Source organism: Hydra viridissima, unplaced genomic scaffold, assembly GCF_058129835.1.
Source record: "Hydra viridissima isolate aposymbiotic clone 2 unplaced genomic scaffold, HvirCarnegie_v1 scaffold_10, whole genome shotgun sequence".
Lineage (NCBI taxonomy): Eukaryota > Metazoa > Cnidaria > Hydrozoa > Anthoathecata > Hydridae > Hydra > Hydra viridissima.
The window spans coordinates 6983517-7002638 of record NW_028324309.1 but is presented as its reverse complement, the minus strand read 5'-3'; the positions used below and the strand labels follow the sequence as shown (position 1 = coordinate 7002638).

At 37.2% G+C, this 19122-nt stretch overlaps 1 protein-coding gene and 1 long non-coding RNA gene across 2 annotated transcripts; one reads left to right on the top strand and one right to left on the bottom strand.

Moving 5' to 3' along the window:
- Positions 1–5936: 5936 nt before the first annotated feature.
- LOC149882911 (uncharacterized) lies at positions 5937–6992 on the bottom strand. Its single transcript, XM_090100975.1, has one exon. It carries the CDS (start codon positions 6990–6992, stop codon positions 5937–5939), a length of 1056 nt encoding a protein of 351 aa, XP_089957101.1.
- Positions 6993–17339: 10347 nt separating this feature from the next.
- LOC149882910 (uncharacterized) lies at positions 17340–17942 on the top strand. The gene is made up of 3 exons (XR_016456385.1): positions 17340–17411; positions 17648–17726; positions 17816–17942. It is a non-coding gene; the product is annotated as an uncharacterized LOC149882910 (long non-coding RNA).
- The last annotated feature ends 1180 nt before the right edge of the window (positions 17943–19122 follow it).

Here is a 19122-nt window from a genome sequence, read left to right as displayed (position 1 = left end):
TCCTGAACGGCATGTCAAGAGTAAAATATCCTCCCAACGAAGTGTTGCTTAAAACGTTACATCCTTGCAAAGAATTGGCGTAAAAAGGTCCGCCGATGGGAGAAAAAAGCAAGTCGCAAGCAAGTCCAGTGTTGTCCACTCCTATTCCTTCCGTGGTTTCTGAATAATTTCCAACGTTAATCTCGCCATCTGTAAATATTCGAATGAAAACATTTCCAGGAAAGTTTCCACTGAGAGCCAACCATAACCTTCTTAGAACACCAGGTCCATCTGAGTAAGTGAAAACTGTTGTCGTGGCGGCTGATGCTACCGTTTGCAATTTTAATCCTAAGGACGAAAAGCTTGAATTTGGAACAAGCCCTAAAAAGTTGGATTTTTGTAACAAAACGTCTGCGTAACTTTTTGTCGCGGCGTCTTGCGCATTTGTCGGTTCGTTCAAATTGATCGCTTTGTGAAAATTTAAATCCAAATCCGCAGCTCCAATCACCGTTCCAGTTCCTCCTCCTGTCGAATGCGTGTCCACGTAATTTTTTGTGGCGGCGTCGTGCGAGTTGGTTGGTTCTGCCTGGTTGATGATTTTTTGAGAGTTAAAATCAATGTCTGCAGTGATGGTGCTGGATCCATCCGTTTTTATATAAACGTTGCTTGTTGAGTCTGCGGTAAGATTTTCTAAATAAGCGCTGAACTCGTTTCTGTTGAATTTGTCAATCATTTTTTAAAAGGGTAAAAAATTGTTTTAATTCGCAAGCGAATCTGCAATCACCAAAGGGTGTTGACAACGTCTTGAAAGCTGTTTCCCTCTTCACATTTTTTCAAGACGTAAAGACACAAGTGACCGCAATAAGACGTGTTTCCAAATTGAACCCTTTCGCTGTTGTAAAAGACAGGGCTTTTTAAATAATCGACGAGCTCGACGAGAGGGGGTTGAGCGTAAGAGTCAAAGCTGAACTTTGCGTCTCCGTCTTTGTACCAGCACACCCAATGAAACCCTCCAGTGCTCGAATCCCCCGTGTTGATAATCCCGCATTCTTTTTTTCTCGGTTTTTTTGGCAATATGTCTCTGACAAAAACCCCACGAAAATTTTTTATTTTTAGTTTTTTTGCTGCTTCCATCAATTGAAAATTGGTCAAAGCCTCGTTCGGTAAAATAACTCCTTCCACATTGATCATTTTGTTCATTTTTTTATTTTGTCCATTTTTTTATTTTGTTCATTTTTTTCCTTTTTTTATTTTGCCTCCTCATTTTTGGCACTTACCTTTTGTTCCTTTTCTTTTAGTTTGTAGTGACCATAAGCCAACGTGTGTATTCCATCTTCCAAAATGATTCTTTTGTCGTCGTCGGAGCTGAGAGAGACTTTGTTGATTTCTTCCGTGTAAACGTCGTGCAAATGGGATCGGATGACGTTCATTTTGTTTACTTTTTTTTTTTTGGTTTCGAGACATTTTTTGTAATCGTCGTGGGTAATGTATTTTTCGACGACCTTTGTTTTGACACCTTTGCATTTTTTGCATTTTTTTTCTTGTTTTTCTTGATGTATTTTGTAAGAGTACAATTTTGACCGGAGACCGACAAACTCTTCAATCTGTTTTCCTCCGGTTTCGTCTTTGAACATCCCAATGACCTTTTTGTTTAAGCCAACTTTGAACCCGGCTCTTTGAATGGCTGGATGGCTTTTGCTAAAATTGCTTGTGTCGAATTTTTTTTCCACATCGTCGGAAATGTCTTTGTAAAAATCGTCCGTTTCTATTTCGTAAACCAGCGAGTCTGTGTCTGTCATCAACAGCTTTGCTTTGCTTGGATATTTTTTTCTGATGTAATCGTAGTGGAACTCGAACATTAAGGTTTTGCTCAAATCCAAAATGGACATACCCAAATAAATTGGTTTGTTGTAAAAAATTTTTGTCCTTTTCATGTGAACGGCAATCAAGTTTTCGTCGAAAATCGTATGCCGGTCGTAGTTTGGTTTCGCCGATAATTTTATTGCTTTTTTCTTTTCTGTTACCAGTCTCACGTCAACTCTTTTTTCAATGTTCTCCATTGTTTTTCCAAAAACCGAGTTGTTCATCAGCTTGAAAAATTCCTTCTCAAACTCGCTGGTGGCTTTTGTTCTCAATTCGGTGTTGAGGTCAATGTACGGTTTCATCCATTCACGCTGTTCAAATTTTATACCTCTATGTACCTTTGAAATTTTCATTAGTTCGTACAATTTCAGGTTTTCGCAGTGAAGGACATAATTGGTTTTGTCGTTTAAATTTGGAACGAGCTTATCCACTTTTCCAATTTTCATTCTCTCGGGGGCCAACGGATAATCGTTGTGTTCATCGTGAAGGCTTTCAGGATAATCCAAATCAACCTCCAAAATGCAAGGAACCGATCTCCAATCAGACAGTTCGTCTTCTGCCATCCATTCGAAACCGTGAGTGGGAAGAGGTTTGCACATAGCCCATCCGTACAGGTTGTTTGCATCCAAGTATTGAATGAATTTTGATAGTTGGCTTGGATCGTACGAGTCGTCCATGTATTTGTTGTTCGATTTTCCATGCCGGTTGGAGATCATGCTGATCCCTCCACGGGCTCCTTTTTGGATCATTCGAAGCATGTCGGGGTCGCTCAACAATTCCAATTTTATTTTTTTCAGTTTCAAACAAGCGTCCCAAGCCAACCCGGGAGACGTGTAATACCAGGCTGGGTCGAGCTTGTAATTTTTAATGCAAACGTCCCTGAAATTTTCATAGACGTCCGCCAGAATCAAAACGTCCGACACGTTGTACAAATCGTGATAATCTCTGAACGTTTTGCATTGAAACACGTTCCAAAACGTTTGCGCATGCGCGTAATTTTCATCGCTTATTTCCTCGTGTCTGAGTTTGAAGAAAAACGCTTCTTTTGGAGGTAATTGCGTTTCATGAAACCTATCGAATCCATTCACCCAATCGTAAGGATACACGCCTTTTTTACGAAGCAAATTGAATTTTTCTCCTTTAAAATATTTTGCGAGGTTTTTGAACTCTTCTGGCTGTAAATTTTTTGACAAAGCATCCAAACCAAAGGAAAGGAATTTAAAACTGTCGATGAACCTCAATTCAATTTTTTTTTCTTTGGGTTTTCCGTCTTTCCCTAATGTACTCTCCTACCGTGATTTTTTTTGAGAAGCTGATGTATTTTTCCTCGTTGCATGGGATGCAGGTTATTTCTCCACCCAATTTTTTGATAAACAAATGACAGTCGTATCCTGACAGATTGTGAAAAACGACAGGAATGAATTTTGGCGTTTTGTATTTTAGGTTGCATTCGTTGTGAGCCGCTCCTCGATATTTTCCAGTTAAATGACAGTGATCGCGAACCTTTTCTGTATCGAGAATTTTTTTTCGCAAATGTGACAAACCGTCGCGGATTTGAAACTATTTTCATCCTCCTTTGTGAGAGCCATACTTTTTCTTTCGATCCTTCCATATACTTCTTTTATTTCTTTTTCCAACTTGCAGACAAAAAATTCGCCAATGTCGTCATCCTCGCTTTCCGACACGGATATTGTGGGTCCACTGTTATAAATAGTTTCGTCAAAACATTTTATGTGAAAGGCAAAGGAGCTCGGAACGTGCCTTTGAAACTTTTTGGTGTATGACTGGTCTGGGTTTTGTTCGCACGAGTCCATCGGTTTGATAAAACTTTCAAAATCCGCGTAAACAATGAATGGAACCTTCATCGACCTTTCTATGTGCTCAAATTTCATGAACGAATTATTTGGAGGAAGATCCATTCGTGCTGCGCTGTACTCTCTGCAATAGGTCGAATGTTTTGAAAGATCATCCTCGCTTTTCATCCCCTGCAAGCAATTTCTGCAAAAAATTTTTTTTCGTTTCTGTTGGATGCTTGGGATGAAATGAGTCGACTCAGATTTTTTATCAGGCAATAATGATTTTTTTTTCGTCTGAAACAAGCAGCAAATCTATTTCATGCTTTCTGTTCAAGCATTTCGATATTTGCAAAGGGTGTATGGATTTTTTTTCGTACCCGAAAACGTTGACGCTTATTTCTGGATTATTTTTTTCAAATTTTTTGATTTGATCGAGTTTGGTCGGAAAATCAATCCCCTCCCAATCTATTTTTTTTGATTTTTCAATCAAGTCTTTGTCAATCCTTTCTCCGTGTTTTTCTTTCATGTTCAACGCCCTGGTGACGCACCACTTGAAGCATTCATTGTCTTCATTCTCCATGTTGATGATTGCTTTTTTGCTTGCCAAAAAGTCATCGAGAGGAATATACGACCGGCCACCGATGGGTCTGTAGTCAATTAAATTGATGTCCATTTTCAAGATGGAGGACACTGTGCAATTCGAGCCCATTTTGTTGTATTTTTCCATGTTTTCCAGGATTTCATCTTTTGCTTTTTCGTAAAAATCTCCCAAGTCCGTCGAGTCAAAAATAATCCCAGCCTTTAACATAAAAGGTACGATTTGATGCACTTCCTTTCCTGTAGTAAGACTAACGCTTTCCATATCGATAGTCAAAACAAGGCTCGCTTTTTAGTTTTTATTCTCTTGAAGAATTTTCATCGCACCGTCTTTCGCCAAATCTAAAAAGGCAGAAGCATCCTTTTGGTTTCCTTCGACTTGATGCGAAAATTGTTTTGCAACATGCCTCAGCGCGTGATCGGTCAAATGAAAATCAATTTGAGGTTTTCCGAACACGAGCGATCGAAGCGACACGATTCTTTTCTTTAGTTCTCTTTTATCATTTTTCAATCTTTTCTTTACCGGCTCTAGAACGTACGGATCAACGAACTCAAGCAAGCTGTTGAAACTGTTGACAACCACATTTTTCACAGCCGTCGTAAACCTTGAAAAAATTCCAGGAGTCATCGCAGGAGTCGAATCTGGAACAGGAGCGTCAACGATATAACGCGACGGCTCTGGAACAGTCGCAACGGCAGGTTTTTGCAAATGGGATGGTTTTTGAGGAAGAGCTGGTTTCCACGTGATAGGTCTTGGTGGAATTATTGATGGTTTCGGAGCGATGGTAGGCTTTTGAGCGATGACAGGCTTTTGAGCAGTTTGACTAGGGGCGATCGAACGAGGATCAGGACGCGGAGCAGGAACCGGTCTCGCGTTTTTTATTGCTTCAACGAGATCAGCCTTTCGCATCTTATAATAATTTTTCAATTTTTGAGCTTTGGCAATCTCTCGCAATTCTTTGACGGTTTTGTTTTCCATTTTTTTATTGCCAAGAAAATTATTTAACTCAAAATCAATTTTTTTGGTTTTTCCGATTTTTTCGGGCTTGCTGACTTTTCGCATTTTGTTTTCCATTTTATTATGCCAAGAAAAAAATTTTTTTTCTTTTTTTCCGAGAATTTTTTCAATTCTTTTTTTTCCGAGAATTGAAAAATTTTTTTTCGGACTTGGAGATTTTTTTCATTTTTTCGGACTTGGAGTTTTTTTTCTGTTTTCGAGTTTTTCTGAACCTAAAATGTCAATCCTTATTCCATTTTCCACTTTTCCATCTCGACGCTCCAAATATCTCCAGCCATGCCCCGTCTTTTTCATCGCTTTGTAAAGGGATCCGTATTCAACAACCTCCCCGGTTTCGATGTTGGTTGTTTTCACAGACACAGGTTTTTTTCGAATTGAACCAAGCCTCTCGTATTTTGGGTCAATCTGTTTTTTTTATCTTTTCCGCTTGCGTTTTTATTTCTTTTTTCGGTCGACCCACCGATTTGCATTCTTTTGCACCTTCCAAAAGCGAATCTTTGCTTACGAGATTGTTCTCAACCGCAATCATCATCAAGGTCAACAAATTGTTTGAGGTTTTTGACACCATTTTCTCTCAGCAAATTTTTCAGATAATTTTTTGTTAGTCTCAAGTTTTATTTTTAAAAAGAAAAAAATTTTTTAGATCATTTTTTTGTCAAGAATCTCATTACGGCTTTTTAGACCTAATAAACGGCGCTCATGTTTGTTCCATCTGAAACAAATTGGATCAATTTGTCGGAAATGATCACTGCAAAAATAACTGTACCGTCTGGCACTGCCGTTCGGAATTTTAGGTTGACAACCAATTCAGCTGTTTCAGAAACAACTCTTTCCTTTTGCTTACTGATGTCGACAAAAAACAACGGATACAAATTTTTATATTCAAGTAGAGACAAACCGGATTCACAAACAAGCTCGTTTGTGCCGTAATATTTTTCGTCAAACAAGAACGCGTCGGAATGGGCCATGACCACTTTCTTTTCTCCAAAATTCAAGTCGTAATTGTAATTAGGATATTTAATCCCATTGACGGTCACAAAAAAATTGTTGACGTCGCAATGATCAAACATGGATGGATTTGCGGTTTGACTGGAAGGTTTGTTTGTCTGAAGGCCAAACACAATATATCTCGGAATGCTTTTGTCCGTGATCCTTCCAAGGGTCCAAGTGAATTCTGTGAGACCAGCGGTAACGGCTTGTCTTTCGACTTTGTTTGCTTTGTAAGCCACTGGAACGGAAATTTTCTTTGCCATAAAGTTTAAAAATTCGGATTTTTTCAAAACATCCAGCTCAATTCTAGGCATGAAGAGTCGGAATTTTTTGATGTCTATCATTCCTGCGGTAACAGTTCCGGTTCTGTAAATGGCGTCGTCGAATTCTTTTTTTGTAAAGGTGATCGTGTGTCTAAATCCGTAAACGACTTTGCTGTAGGTTTCGCAAAAACCAAAAATGTGCTTTAAAGGTACCCTGAAAGAAAATGAGCCAATGGATGTGGTGTCTGCAAACAGGTGGTCTCGTCTGACAACGAACCCTGCGCTTCCAGTGGCGTTTGAGGTGTCTTTATACCACATTTGCTTCAAATCATCGGAAAGCTGAAAACCGAAAGGATATTTCAACAATCCAAGCATGGTTGTTCCCTGACCTGGGTACATGACTCTTTCCACTTGCTGCCCTGACAAGTCGTAAGTGATGTCACTTAACGTTGAACACTGAAAAGTGATGTCAGCAACAGACAACATTGCTCTGGCGTTGTTCACCAGAGCAATGTTGTCTGTTGCTGCGTAAGCGGTTCCGTCATTTTTTTTCAGAACCCCTTCGACGAGGATGTACGCCTCAGACGGAACTGTTTGCACAGACTGACAATCAATCTCAAAAACGATCGATCCTGAAGAATTTAAATCGAGATTCGTTGGAAGGTACTCGAAAAAATCAACTTTTTCAATGCCGGTGTCGTACTCGGGCATTGAAAAAGTTATTTCATCAACTCTTAATCTGTCGGTGTTTATCATTTTTTTAAAATGAGAAAAAAAATTTTATGTCATTTTTGATTCGTCAAAAAAATCACGCAATCAAAAGCCCGCTCCCCATTTTGACCAGATCTTGTATTCTAGCCGCGTTCTTTTTTGTCATTTTCTTTTTTACTTGAATGGACGAACCAAACATTTTTTTATGAAGCTCTTCCATCGGATTAATATACGCGTATGGATCCACCTTTGCTGCTTCGTTTACAATCGTGTTAACCAATTGGTTTGGATTGACAGTCCCCGTCTTGGCGTAAGCTTTTTCAATCGCTTTTTTCCCTTTGTCGATGGCAACGTCTCTGGCGGTTGATATGGCCGAAGAGGCCAATTCTTTTCCGGCAGATCTGGCGGCGGTGATCGCTTCTCTTCCAATTTCGCTTGCTGCTGCTTTCCTCAATAAATGAAGAGATGACTTTGATGCGTTTGAAGCTATCATTCTCCTCAAAAAATTTTTAAACATGTCCACGATATCTCCACCTCCGACGACGTTCTTTTTTAAATAACTTCTGTTGTTCACAATGAGCATTTTAAAAATGAGAAAATATTTTTTTTAATTCGCCATCGTGTTTCACGACTCGATGTATTTTTGAATCGATCGGTATTCCTCTTTGTTTATTTCCCCCTGCCTCAAAAGCTCGTCACAAATGGCCACAGCTTCGTTTCTCGATCTAATATTTCCAGCATGACCAGCGGCAATGCTCAAACTAAGTCTTTGCACAAGAGCATTTGGATCGCTCGGAAGAATGATTACTCCACGACCTTTTATTCCCCTCTTTTTTGTGTAATTTCTTTCCCAAATTTTTGAAACAATATTCATCCACTTTTCGCTTCTCGAAGCTTTTGGTACGGTTGGTTTACCTTCTCTCTCCATTGCATGCGTTTCGACCAGTATTTTTTCATAATTTTTCAAGTCCTCGTTTGTTACCTTTGTCATATCAGGTATGGATATTGAAATCAGCTCCCAAAGACCTATTGTCCCATTGTACTTTTCCCCATCAATAATGATGTCGTTTTCATCGATAAAAATTTCTTTGTCTCCAATGAACATTTTAAAATCTTTTTTTCCGGGATTTACATCTTTTGCGTGGATTCCAAACACTCCGTCACACATTTCTCTTTTCATCGCATAATGCGACAAATAATAAGATGCGATTTCTCCAACATTCATTTTTTCAAACGTTTTTTCAGCACTTTTTAAACTTTCAAAAGACGTCTCGCTTTCTGGGTATGTCAAAGCCAATGGATTGTTTCAAACCTCTTTGTATGCGATTATAGATACCTCTTTTATCTCGTTTTTCACTTTTTCGTTGCTCTCGATCAACGGCTTAAAAAACTTGTTCAAATCAGTCTGATAATTTGCATCTGAAACGTTTGCGTTGAGGCTCTCATTGTAAAGCTTCTCCCTGTTGGTCATATAATTTTTTACGATCTCCTCTCTCTTTTTTGGGTCATGTATTTTAAAGAACTCCATTTTTTAAAATACGGAGAAAAAAACTTAAACAAAAACGAAAACTCGTTTGTGTCTTTTGTTTATAAGCCTTTTTTGTAAAGGTTGTTAAATGCTTGAATGGCTTCTTCTCTTCCTTTTTGGATCAGTGACTCTTTAGTCAATTCGTCAATGCTGCTTTTTGCTTTTGTTCGTATTTCTTCTGTCATGGTTTTAAATTTTTGAAGCTCGCTGAAGATTAGTTCGTATTCGGAATTGCTCACAAACCCGTCCATGAGCGATTTTGAAATGTGATCGCTAATCGTGTTCAATTTTGACTCGGAAAGAACCTTTATTTTTTCGTGCTTTTCAGCCTTTATCATCATTTTTTTGTTTTGATGGTTTCCAAAAATGGACAAAGCACCCATTCCAACCGCAATCCCCTCGCACGCAATAGAAACTGGGGTGGCAACGACGGTTGACAAAAGTGCAATACCTGTAATCCCCAAACAAATGCACACCGTTTGCAACCCATCGTCTACGAAACGAATAATTTTTGCCACTCGATGGTACTTTTTGCTCAAAGCCATTCTTTTCACTTTTTCATCCTCCATTTCTTTTTGGATCTCGCTTATTTTTTGAAGCCGGAAAACGGTGTCTCCATCGGGTGGTGCTGATGGAATAGCCGGATCGGTTGATACCGTTGGAAGAACTGGATCGGTTAGTGCTGTTAAAAGAACTAAATCGGTTGATGCCATTGGAAGAACTGGATAAATTTTTTCAGTTTTTTTTTATTATCTCCATCTTTTTAACAAAGACAGATTTTTTTAATTCGAATCGATGTGATTTATTTTGCAAAGCATTTCGCCTTTTTTGACTATGACGTCATTATCACTGTTGTTGGTTATATCCAAAACGATGTCGCCCACAGGCTCAGAAAAAATGTCATCGTTTTTGTAAAAGTTTAGTTTTTCGCTGATCGAATGCAACAAAGTGACGACTGCGATTCTTTTGTCAAAACTCAATCCAACGGACAACGATATTGTTGTATTAGAAAGAGCAGCAAATTTAATGTCTTTCTGAGCAAAAATCTCATGATGACCGTTTATGTTATAACAATTTGGATGATCCAAATCTTTTTTTGCCACAATAATATTTTGCGATGTCTTTTTTTGCAGGTTTTTGATTGTCTCCACCAAATTTTCCAACTCTTTGATTCTTTCCACCAAATTTTCTAAATTTTTGGTTCGATCCGACTCTTTGAATCGCTCCAACTCTTTGATTCTCTCATCCATGTGTCCCAAATACATTTTCGAGATCTCCAAACTCGAATCGACGTGTTTTTCTGCTGAGGAAACGTTTTTAAAAAACTTGTGAGGGGCATGCATTTTTTTATATGAAAAGAAAATGTTTTAACTCATTTTATTTTCATTTTTTTTCTTCGTGTTTTCACGCGCTGGCTCCGTTTTGCAAAAGCAATTCAACCACTTTGTCGTGGCCGTTTTGAGATGCTAAGTACAACGGCGTCCGGTTGTCTTTATCTCGCGCGTTGACATCGGCTCCGTTTTGCAAAAGGCATTGGACAATTTCAAAATGACCGTTTTGCGATGCCAAGTGCAGAGGTGTTTGATTGTCTATAGTTCGCGCGTTGACATCGACTCTTTTTTGCAACAACTTGTTAAGGGTATGCATTTTTAAATAGAAAAGAAAATTTTTTTAACTCATTTTATTTTTTTAATTTTTTCTTAGTGTTTTTTACATTTCCCCCAAATCCAAATCGTCACCCATGATGCTTTGAACTGAAGGCTCGTTTTTTGCAATGACCGCTTTGGGAATCCTAACCTGAATGGACTCGATCTGCGCTCCGACAAAAACACCTTCAATTTTCAAAGAGGCAACTCCGTAACACTTTTGTCTGACATATCCCAAAGGATCTGCTTTTACCATCTTTTTGTTCTCCTTTTTGAAAAACAAAGAAGAAACCTCAATGTTTTTTTCGTTTTTCTTTGTAAACAATTTTCCGAAAAAAATGGGCGCTGCATGTGGATTATCGGATTTGTTTTTAAAAATGGACAGATCCTCTGTCGTTATTTTTTTCGTTCTTCCTCCTTTTTTCAAAGTGGGAATCATTTCCTTGACTTTTTCGCGAAGAAATTTTGATATTTTTTCAGTCGTCTCGATAAACTTTTTTTCTTTTTCGCTCATTCCATTTTTTTCGTTGAAACAGGACATGGAATATCCCTCCAGCTCGTTTGTTCCAAAACTGCAGTTCTCAAACACACCCAGAGAAAACAAAACGGGGGTTCTTAGAATAAAAGGACCTTTTCCAGATGGGTACTCATAAAAAAGCGGAATCTTTTGGTACTGAATTGGTTTGGTTGCGGAATAAATCTCTCCAACCGATAGCTTGCTGTCGTCAAAATTTTCAATCGTAACAAAATTCATCTTTTTAAAAAGAAAAGAAAATTTTTTTTTATCATTTTTTCAAACGGATCAATTCTTTATTGTCCACCCATGAGTTGAACGAGTCTGGATATCCTTTCCATTTGACCAGTGATTTGCTTTTTGTTCTGCGAATTATTTTTTCAATTCTGAATATGCTCTGATCCGTCTTTTGCATCTCCTGCTCGTAAAAAGTGCCTTGAATGTCTTCACCGTTGACGTCGGTAACCTTGTACGTGGGTGGATCCGTTCGCTGAACTTTTGATACGGTAAAAGCCTCCTCGGTCCATCTCGGCGTGTACCCTTTTTCAAAATTGGTCTTCTTTTTTGTGATCCTCACTTTGTCACCCATTAAAAATTTTGGTTCTGGTCTTTCTTTTTGCATCTTTCCATTCAGGTTCATCCAGACCATATTTTTATTTTTTTCCTCGCTGGCTTCAATTGGAGTCATTTTTATAGACGAGTGCTTTGTGCTGTTGTAATTTTTTACCATTTCGTCCAAAACGTCAATGTATTTATTGGTGCTGTTGGCTGAAAAATATTTAAACATTTTTTCTTTCATCGTTCTGTTCCATCGCTCTACGACACAGCTTTTTTCCTCGTTTTCAGTGGAATATAATTGAACACCCAGCGCTTTCACGTGCTTGTTGTAAAACTCTTTTCCTTTGTCCACCCACATTTTTACACATTTTCTTTCACCAAAAATTTTTTTCAACGCTTCAGCCACTTCAAGTCCCATTTTGCTTTTCAACGGAACGATCCACCCATACTTTGAAAACACGTCGATCACCATTAGCAAATATTTTACGCCCTTGTTGAATTTAGAAAACGATTGCATGTCAACCAAATCGACAGCCCATATTTCATCGATGTCGTTCACAAACACTTTTCTTTTTTTAAAATGGCGAATGACCGGTTTGTGAAGCTCTTCTGCAAGCTGATCCGTCCATTTTAAACTTGAAAAAAAATTTTTTTTTTTTTGCAGAGACACCCAATCCGAATTTGGCTTTGGCTTTGATGATGGGCGCGATAAGCTTTCTTTCGTTTATTTCTTTTTGAGTGGGGTTTGGAATGGAGTTCATTTCTTCAAGCATCATTTGATCTGCCAAATTTCTGCTTTGAACGTCGTTTAAATATTTATAGGCTAAATCGTGGTGGTACGCTGCATTGTCCACTCGGTCCACCGGTTTGCTCCACTCTTGGTACATGTTGGTGGATATGAGCCTTTTGTCCAGGTTTGTACCAGGTCCTGCAAAATTCATTCCTGGAATATGCATTTCTCCTGGAAATTTTGCCCACGGAAGCTTTATTTTTTTTGAAAAATTGTTGATCGATTCGACCAAGTCACCCCTTTTGTCGCCAAAGGTGATCCCTCTAGCGCATTCGAAGAAGCAAACGTGCATTTGGTCGTTCCACAAGAGTCGCAAGTCCCTTTGATCATGTTTCTGTTGTTTTTTGAGATTTCGTTTCTCAAATGGATCGTTTCTGTTTTCCTTTTACATTTGACGCAGTACATATTTTTTATTTTAAATAATTATTTTTATATTAAAAAAATGGACGTAACCGATTTGTCATGGAGTATTGGAAAAAACAAAAGGAACAACATCGAGCTTTTACCAAGAAGCATTCGTGGGATCATCGTTGGAAAGTCCGGTTGCGGAAAAACAACCTTCCTTCTCAATTTACTGCTCAAGCCTGGATGGTTGGATTATAACCACTTACAGGTCTTTGGCAAATCTCTTTTCCAACCCGAGTACAAAATACTGAAAAGCTCGTTCGAGAAAAATTTGCCAAAAAAGATTATCCTCGACTTGTTCAAGGTACAAAACGAAATGGAAAGATTAAACCTAAACCCTGAATGCGTCATCAACGACCTTTCAAAAAATTATTCCGAAACCGAGGACATGGAGTGCCAATTTTTTGAAACGGCTGACGATGTGCCTGAACCTGAAGATCTCGATTCAACAAAAAACAATTTAATGATCTTTGACGATTTGCAATTGACCAAACAAAACAAGTGTGAAAAATATTACATTCGAGGAAGGCACTCCAACGTGGACTGCTTTTACCTCGCTCAAAATTATTTCATGCTACCCCGACAAACCATCCGAGAAAACACCAATTTTATTTGCCTGTTTCCTCAAGACTCAAAAAATATTGACCACATCTATCGAGACCACGTTTCGAGCGACATGAAAAAAGAAGAGTTCAAAAAATTTTGCAGACATTGCTGGTCTGAACCTCACGGATTTGCCGTTATCGATTTGTCGTCAAAAAAATACGATGGAAAATATCGAAGCGGATTTAACAATTTTTATTTTCCAGAAGAAGCCATTTAAAAAATTTTTTCACCCATTAAAAAAATGTCAGGCATAATCATCGATGTGGATGGAACATCAAACATAATAATAACAGAATATTTGGACAAAAATGTTTTTGAAAAAGGAAAAAAATATGAGATGGCTTTTCTCGGTCTTGAGACGTACAATAGCTTTCCAAACATCACCAGCAAAAACAATTCTTTCCGGTACAGCATGACCAACGGTGCCAATTGGGAAAACGTCGTCATTCCAGAAGGAAGCTACGACATTATCGACATCAACAATTATTTGCAAAAAACCGTCTCAAACACAATCAAAAATTATGCGTCTCAAAGCGCAAGCTACGTTACCGCAAATAAAATCAGCTACTCACCAGAAAACATCAAGATTGGATCCAATTCAAACACTTTAAAATCAACAATCAAACTTGGATTGAACTATTTGATGGATTTGAACGTGGAAAACAGCATCTCCTCGGTCTTGGGCTTCACAAAAAGACAATTAGACTCCAATTCCGAATACGAGTCCGACGACATTGTCAGAATTACGAACGTCAACACGATCAGAATCGTCAACAACGTTATCGGGTCGGCATACATCAACAGCTCGCAATTAAATTGCATCTACTCCTTTAACCCCTCTGTGGGTCCTGGCTTTAAAATCATCGAAAGACCTACCCATTTGGTTTACCTCCCTGTCAAAGTACCAGAAATTTCCACGATGGTCACACGCGTTGTCGATCAAAACGGTAATCTAATCAACTTTCGCGGCGAGGACATCACGATCCATTATCACATTCGAGAAGTGAAATAAATATTTTTTCCGGCATTTTAAAAATGAGCAATTACATTCGTGTCAAATTAAATGTGTCTCGGGACAGATCGATAAAATAAAAAAATCAATCATTGAAGGAAAACCCGCGAGCATCCGTATTTCAAAAGATAATCTACACGGAAACGACGTTTTACTTTTAACAGAAAGCCAACATCGAAAAATTGTGGACGCTCTCAATCGAGGAGTTGGAGTCACCATGAGCAAAACTCATTTGGAACACAACGCAAAAGTAGAAGGAGGATTTCTTGGTGCTCTTTTACCTTTATTGGGAAGGGTTGCAGCTAAAGCGAGGAGTTGGAGTCAAAATGAGCAAAACTCATTTGGAACACAACGCAAAAGTAGAAAGAGGATTTCTTGGTGCTCTTTTACCTTTATTGGGAAGGGTTGCAGCTAAAGCCGTCCCAGTTTTTGGTAAGGCCGCTTTGGGCGGGGTTGCCTCTTCTCTTGGATCCAATATGATCGACAAAATTTTAGGAAATGGAATAAGATCAGAAGGAGGATTTCTTCCTTTTCTTTTACCTTTATTGGGAGCTCTTGCACCCACTTTGATCGAAAAAATTGTTGGAAATGGTATTGCTTACCTCAAAAGCAATGGAAAAGGGATGAAAAATGCCACATACAAAGGAGACGGACTGTTTTTAACACCTTGGGTCACAGGAAGCTCACTCAAAGATGGATTATACTTCAAAAGAGACGGAAAATATGTACCCATCCTATCTTGATTGCTTCTCGGACAAAACTCCCCATTCTCAAAAATCCTTTTTTAAAAAAAATTTTCTTGGCATAATAAAATGAACGGAAAAACTAGGATCTTGCGAAATGAGGACGGAAAAATTAAAGGCATAAAAACACTTGACCCCATTGAATATTTAAGGAACAAAGGAGTAGGATGGCGCGAAATTGAAAGGTACAAATCAATTCTCGAACAAGAACAAGAACAAAAACAAGAACAAAGAAAAAAAGAAATTTTTCGCGCAAGATTTAAACACCTTTACAAAAATTAAAGTTTTTTTCATGACGCGTGTTTACACGTCATGAAAAAACGTTTTCCCGTCATCGTCATCGTCATCTTCGCTACCCCTCACCCTCGTCAGAAATTTTCATTACAGAAAAAATTTTTCAACCCGCGATTATACAAAAAATCATTTTTGGCTCAGAAAATTTTCAACCCCGCGATTATACAAAAAATTCAAAACGGAGATGAAAAATGGTTTTGTCCCAGAACTCTCCTTTTATAGTAGTTATATATACCTACGCAAAAAAATGGTGGTGGACTATTGCAACAAAAAAGAAAGCTCCATACCTATACAGGATGTGAATGAAAGTTTATCAGAACGTAATGATAAAAAAAAAAAAAAAAAAAAAGTAGTAGGAGTAGTAATGATATAAAATCTAAAAATATCGTTCAAATTATCTTTCAAAAAAACATTTTTTCTTCTTTAAAAACTCTATACAAATGTATAGTAACGCCTGTGAAGTTGCATCATCAAATTGAACTGAATGAAAAAGCGGTTTTCATAGCTAAAGTCAAGGTTTTTATGTTACAGGTGCGTAGCCTTTAGTTATGTTTGTTAATCTAAATATCTTTTAAAACCATTACCTTAATTTAAGTTATTAAGTTATTTATATCTTCTAAAAACTTATAGTTTTCAAAAATTGAAAAAAAGAAAATAGCTATGTAAGAAAATATTGAACAGATAAATTATAAACCACCTTTTAATATAACACTCTGCTTCGTTTTAAAGAACATGAAAGAAAATACAAAGCTTTTTTACAATTGTTTTGCATAATAAATATGAAAAGGAGACAAAAAAGAATGATTTCGGACATAGTAGACATGTTTTAAACTTTTTACAGACCTTTTCATTTAAAATGAGATCAAGTGTATATTAAAGATATTTTTAAAGTTATAGAAAAAGCTTCAAGTATTGTTAAAGTAGGTGCGGTTCTTTCTTTGATTTAGAATTTTTCCTCAATGAAATGATTTATGTATCTGAGAAGACAATTTTTCTCATCACATCTGTATGTCAGTATTATTATATATTTATGTATTGTTACATCTTTATTTGTCAGATAAACAAACAGTATCCAACAAACAGCTAGGATAGTCTAAGATTTATATAAAACCACACTAATAAAACGATGTCTTTTTATGATGATAAAACGATGTCTTTTTATGTCACAGAAAAAGAAAAAGTATCAGTTTGTAAGTAACGCTTCATTGAAGAGCAATAGGTGCGTTACAGTGATAAAAATGATGATGATGATGATGATGATGATGATGATGATGATGATGATGATGATGATGATGATGATGATAATACCGCCTCACCAAAAATGAAAAAAAGACCAATAGCCAAGATTGTCGAACTGGTAAGGCGAGACAGACATCATTTAGGTTCCTCAGGGCCATGACCTAGCACAAAAAAATGAGAATGGAAGACTGGAAACGGACAACTAAATTTTCTTTACTAGGGAAGCCATCTAAGATGATTTTAGATTAGATAATCGATAATATGCAAATAATTTATTTCACATGTTTAAAGAATTAGATGTTTAGAAATCTGCAATTAAATCATTAAATAAATGAACGGTCGTAGAATATCTTTTGTATATTCTGTATTTCTGTAATATTACTGTAGTGTATGCTTCAACTTTTCATCATTTAGAAATTAGAACTCAGAAGGGCAGAGGTTAAAAGCATATACCAAACTAGTTTTCATTTCGTTTCAATTTAAATTCATGTCTTTGAACCTGAGCATAGGTAGCATCTCATTGATTGTGATTTTTCGAAATCTGAGGGATAGAGTAGGATTCTAGGAGAATATAAGGGAAGGGTGTAATAGTACTAGCACAGCCACATACAAGTTCACTTTAAAAAAAAGCTTATAGAACTTGAAATTGAAGTCATTGAAGCTGAACGAAAACTCATTGGGCTCAAAACCTGAACGAAGTCACGCGACATTCGTTTGTTTACTTTTTGTACATATTCGTTTCGTTGAAACCCTGCTAAATTAGTTTGATTTTTTCGAGTACAATTTTCTGTCGTAATAAAACAAAATTAACTTTGGTTTGAAAATAATGGCCAAAAATCAGCCAAAATTTACTCTTTTTGTAAGTAAATTTTAATTTTTTTCTACTTTTCAATTTGTTTAATCATTACGTCATGTTCGCACTAACACAAATTCAGTTAATAAATTCGCACTTATTTCGTTATTTATTAACGGTGGAGTAAAAATTCAACTTAATAAAAGCCAAAGGGTATGATTATTCATAGAGTATTAAAAGATCTTTTTTCTCTCAATGTTCAGTATTTTATATCTTTATGTGTTTTTATGATTAATATGAAGCCTTAATTTCCGCGCTCACTTTACAAACTTTCAACACCGCCCTTAAATGTTGCAGCTTGAGACCAACTGTGTTTTAAAGGTACAAATTTATTACAATTTGTTTAGAATTCATTAGTAGTATAACTCTTTAGTTAAGAGAAACAAAAATTACACATTATGTTTTCTTAGATAAAAAAGCAAACAGAAAGCGATATTTCAGGCCAGTGATAACTCAAAATCATTAGATACAAGTATGACAAACAATCGATGAATGCTCACCACAAGTGTGCTTGCTGCATTTGGTGCATCTTGTAAAGACACATCGGTCACAGTTATGATAAAGATGACTTATCTTTCTGGTTCTGGGTAAAGCATCTCGGGGACAAAGATGTTATTCTACAGACATCAAATCAGTAGCACGTCTTGGCCTGGTTAAAAAGCCCCTCTCAGATGCTCAATAATTCGGTGTTCGATTACAGTTTCCATCATTTCCAAATTCATTTTCAGTAAAAACTTTCTTCTTTTTGATCTACCATGATTACCTTCCCACTGCGGCTTATTGAAGAGGAACGAAATGCTGGCATTCATGACAGCAAGATCAAGAAGATGGCCAAAAAAAATTAGCCAACGCAGCCTCTGTCAAAAAGTTGAACGATACAAATATATTACAAAATAAAAATTTCAAAAATTAAATGGAAAAAAAAAGTACCTTGTTACTATATTCGAGTTTCAGCTTTCATCGTGCAGTGTATGCATGAGCTAGCTGGTCAACCGTATTTACACCAAACTTAGTATTATTGTATTTGAGGATTGCAATTGGCTTTTAACACAGTTCTTCTGGCATTTCTGTAGAGATGTGGAGAATATACAACATGATAACAGCCTTGTTAATCTTAGGAATATAGCTTATTAGCTGCATTTTTTCAGAATGCACTGTGATAGAATTAACGGGTTTGTTACGGTTTAGAGCTTCAAGCAGAGTGAATTTCCATGCTTGAAGTTCATTGGTTAATGGAACAGATGTAAAGAATCGGTCAGTTGTGACGTTTTTCTTGCTAGCATGAAGTGATTCAGCTAGCAAGATTCAGCACTACTCGTTTTCCTTGTCTTTCTTCTCGTACCCCCACCAATCTTTCTCCCAAATAGATCTCAGCATTGTAAAAATAGTGAGACTTAACGCCCACACATTGATGCGATACTTGTCAGGTTTTTAACGCCCGCACATTGATGCGATACTTGTCAGGTTTTTAACGCCCGCACATTGATGCGATACTGGTCATCGTGTTGACGTCTTTCAGTACGTGTTTTCTTATTGTCAGATCTCATGAACTTTGTGATCATCTCAAATCGTTCTCGAGACATTGTGGCTTTTAGACAGAAAATTCGAGTTCGCCACTCCATAGATCTCTGAGTTCACTCCATAGATCTCTGAGAAACACGTTTCGTTGTCTTCAGGTACTCATCAGAAACCGTATTTCAAAATAACCAACAGTTCA

Bases quoted from the DNA above. Each gene is read 5' to 3' on its own strand.
- LOC149882911 (XM_090100975.1), bottom strand. From the start codon at position 6,992: ATGTTGTCTGTTGCTGACATCACTTTTCAGTGTTCAACGTTAAGTGAC.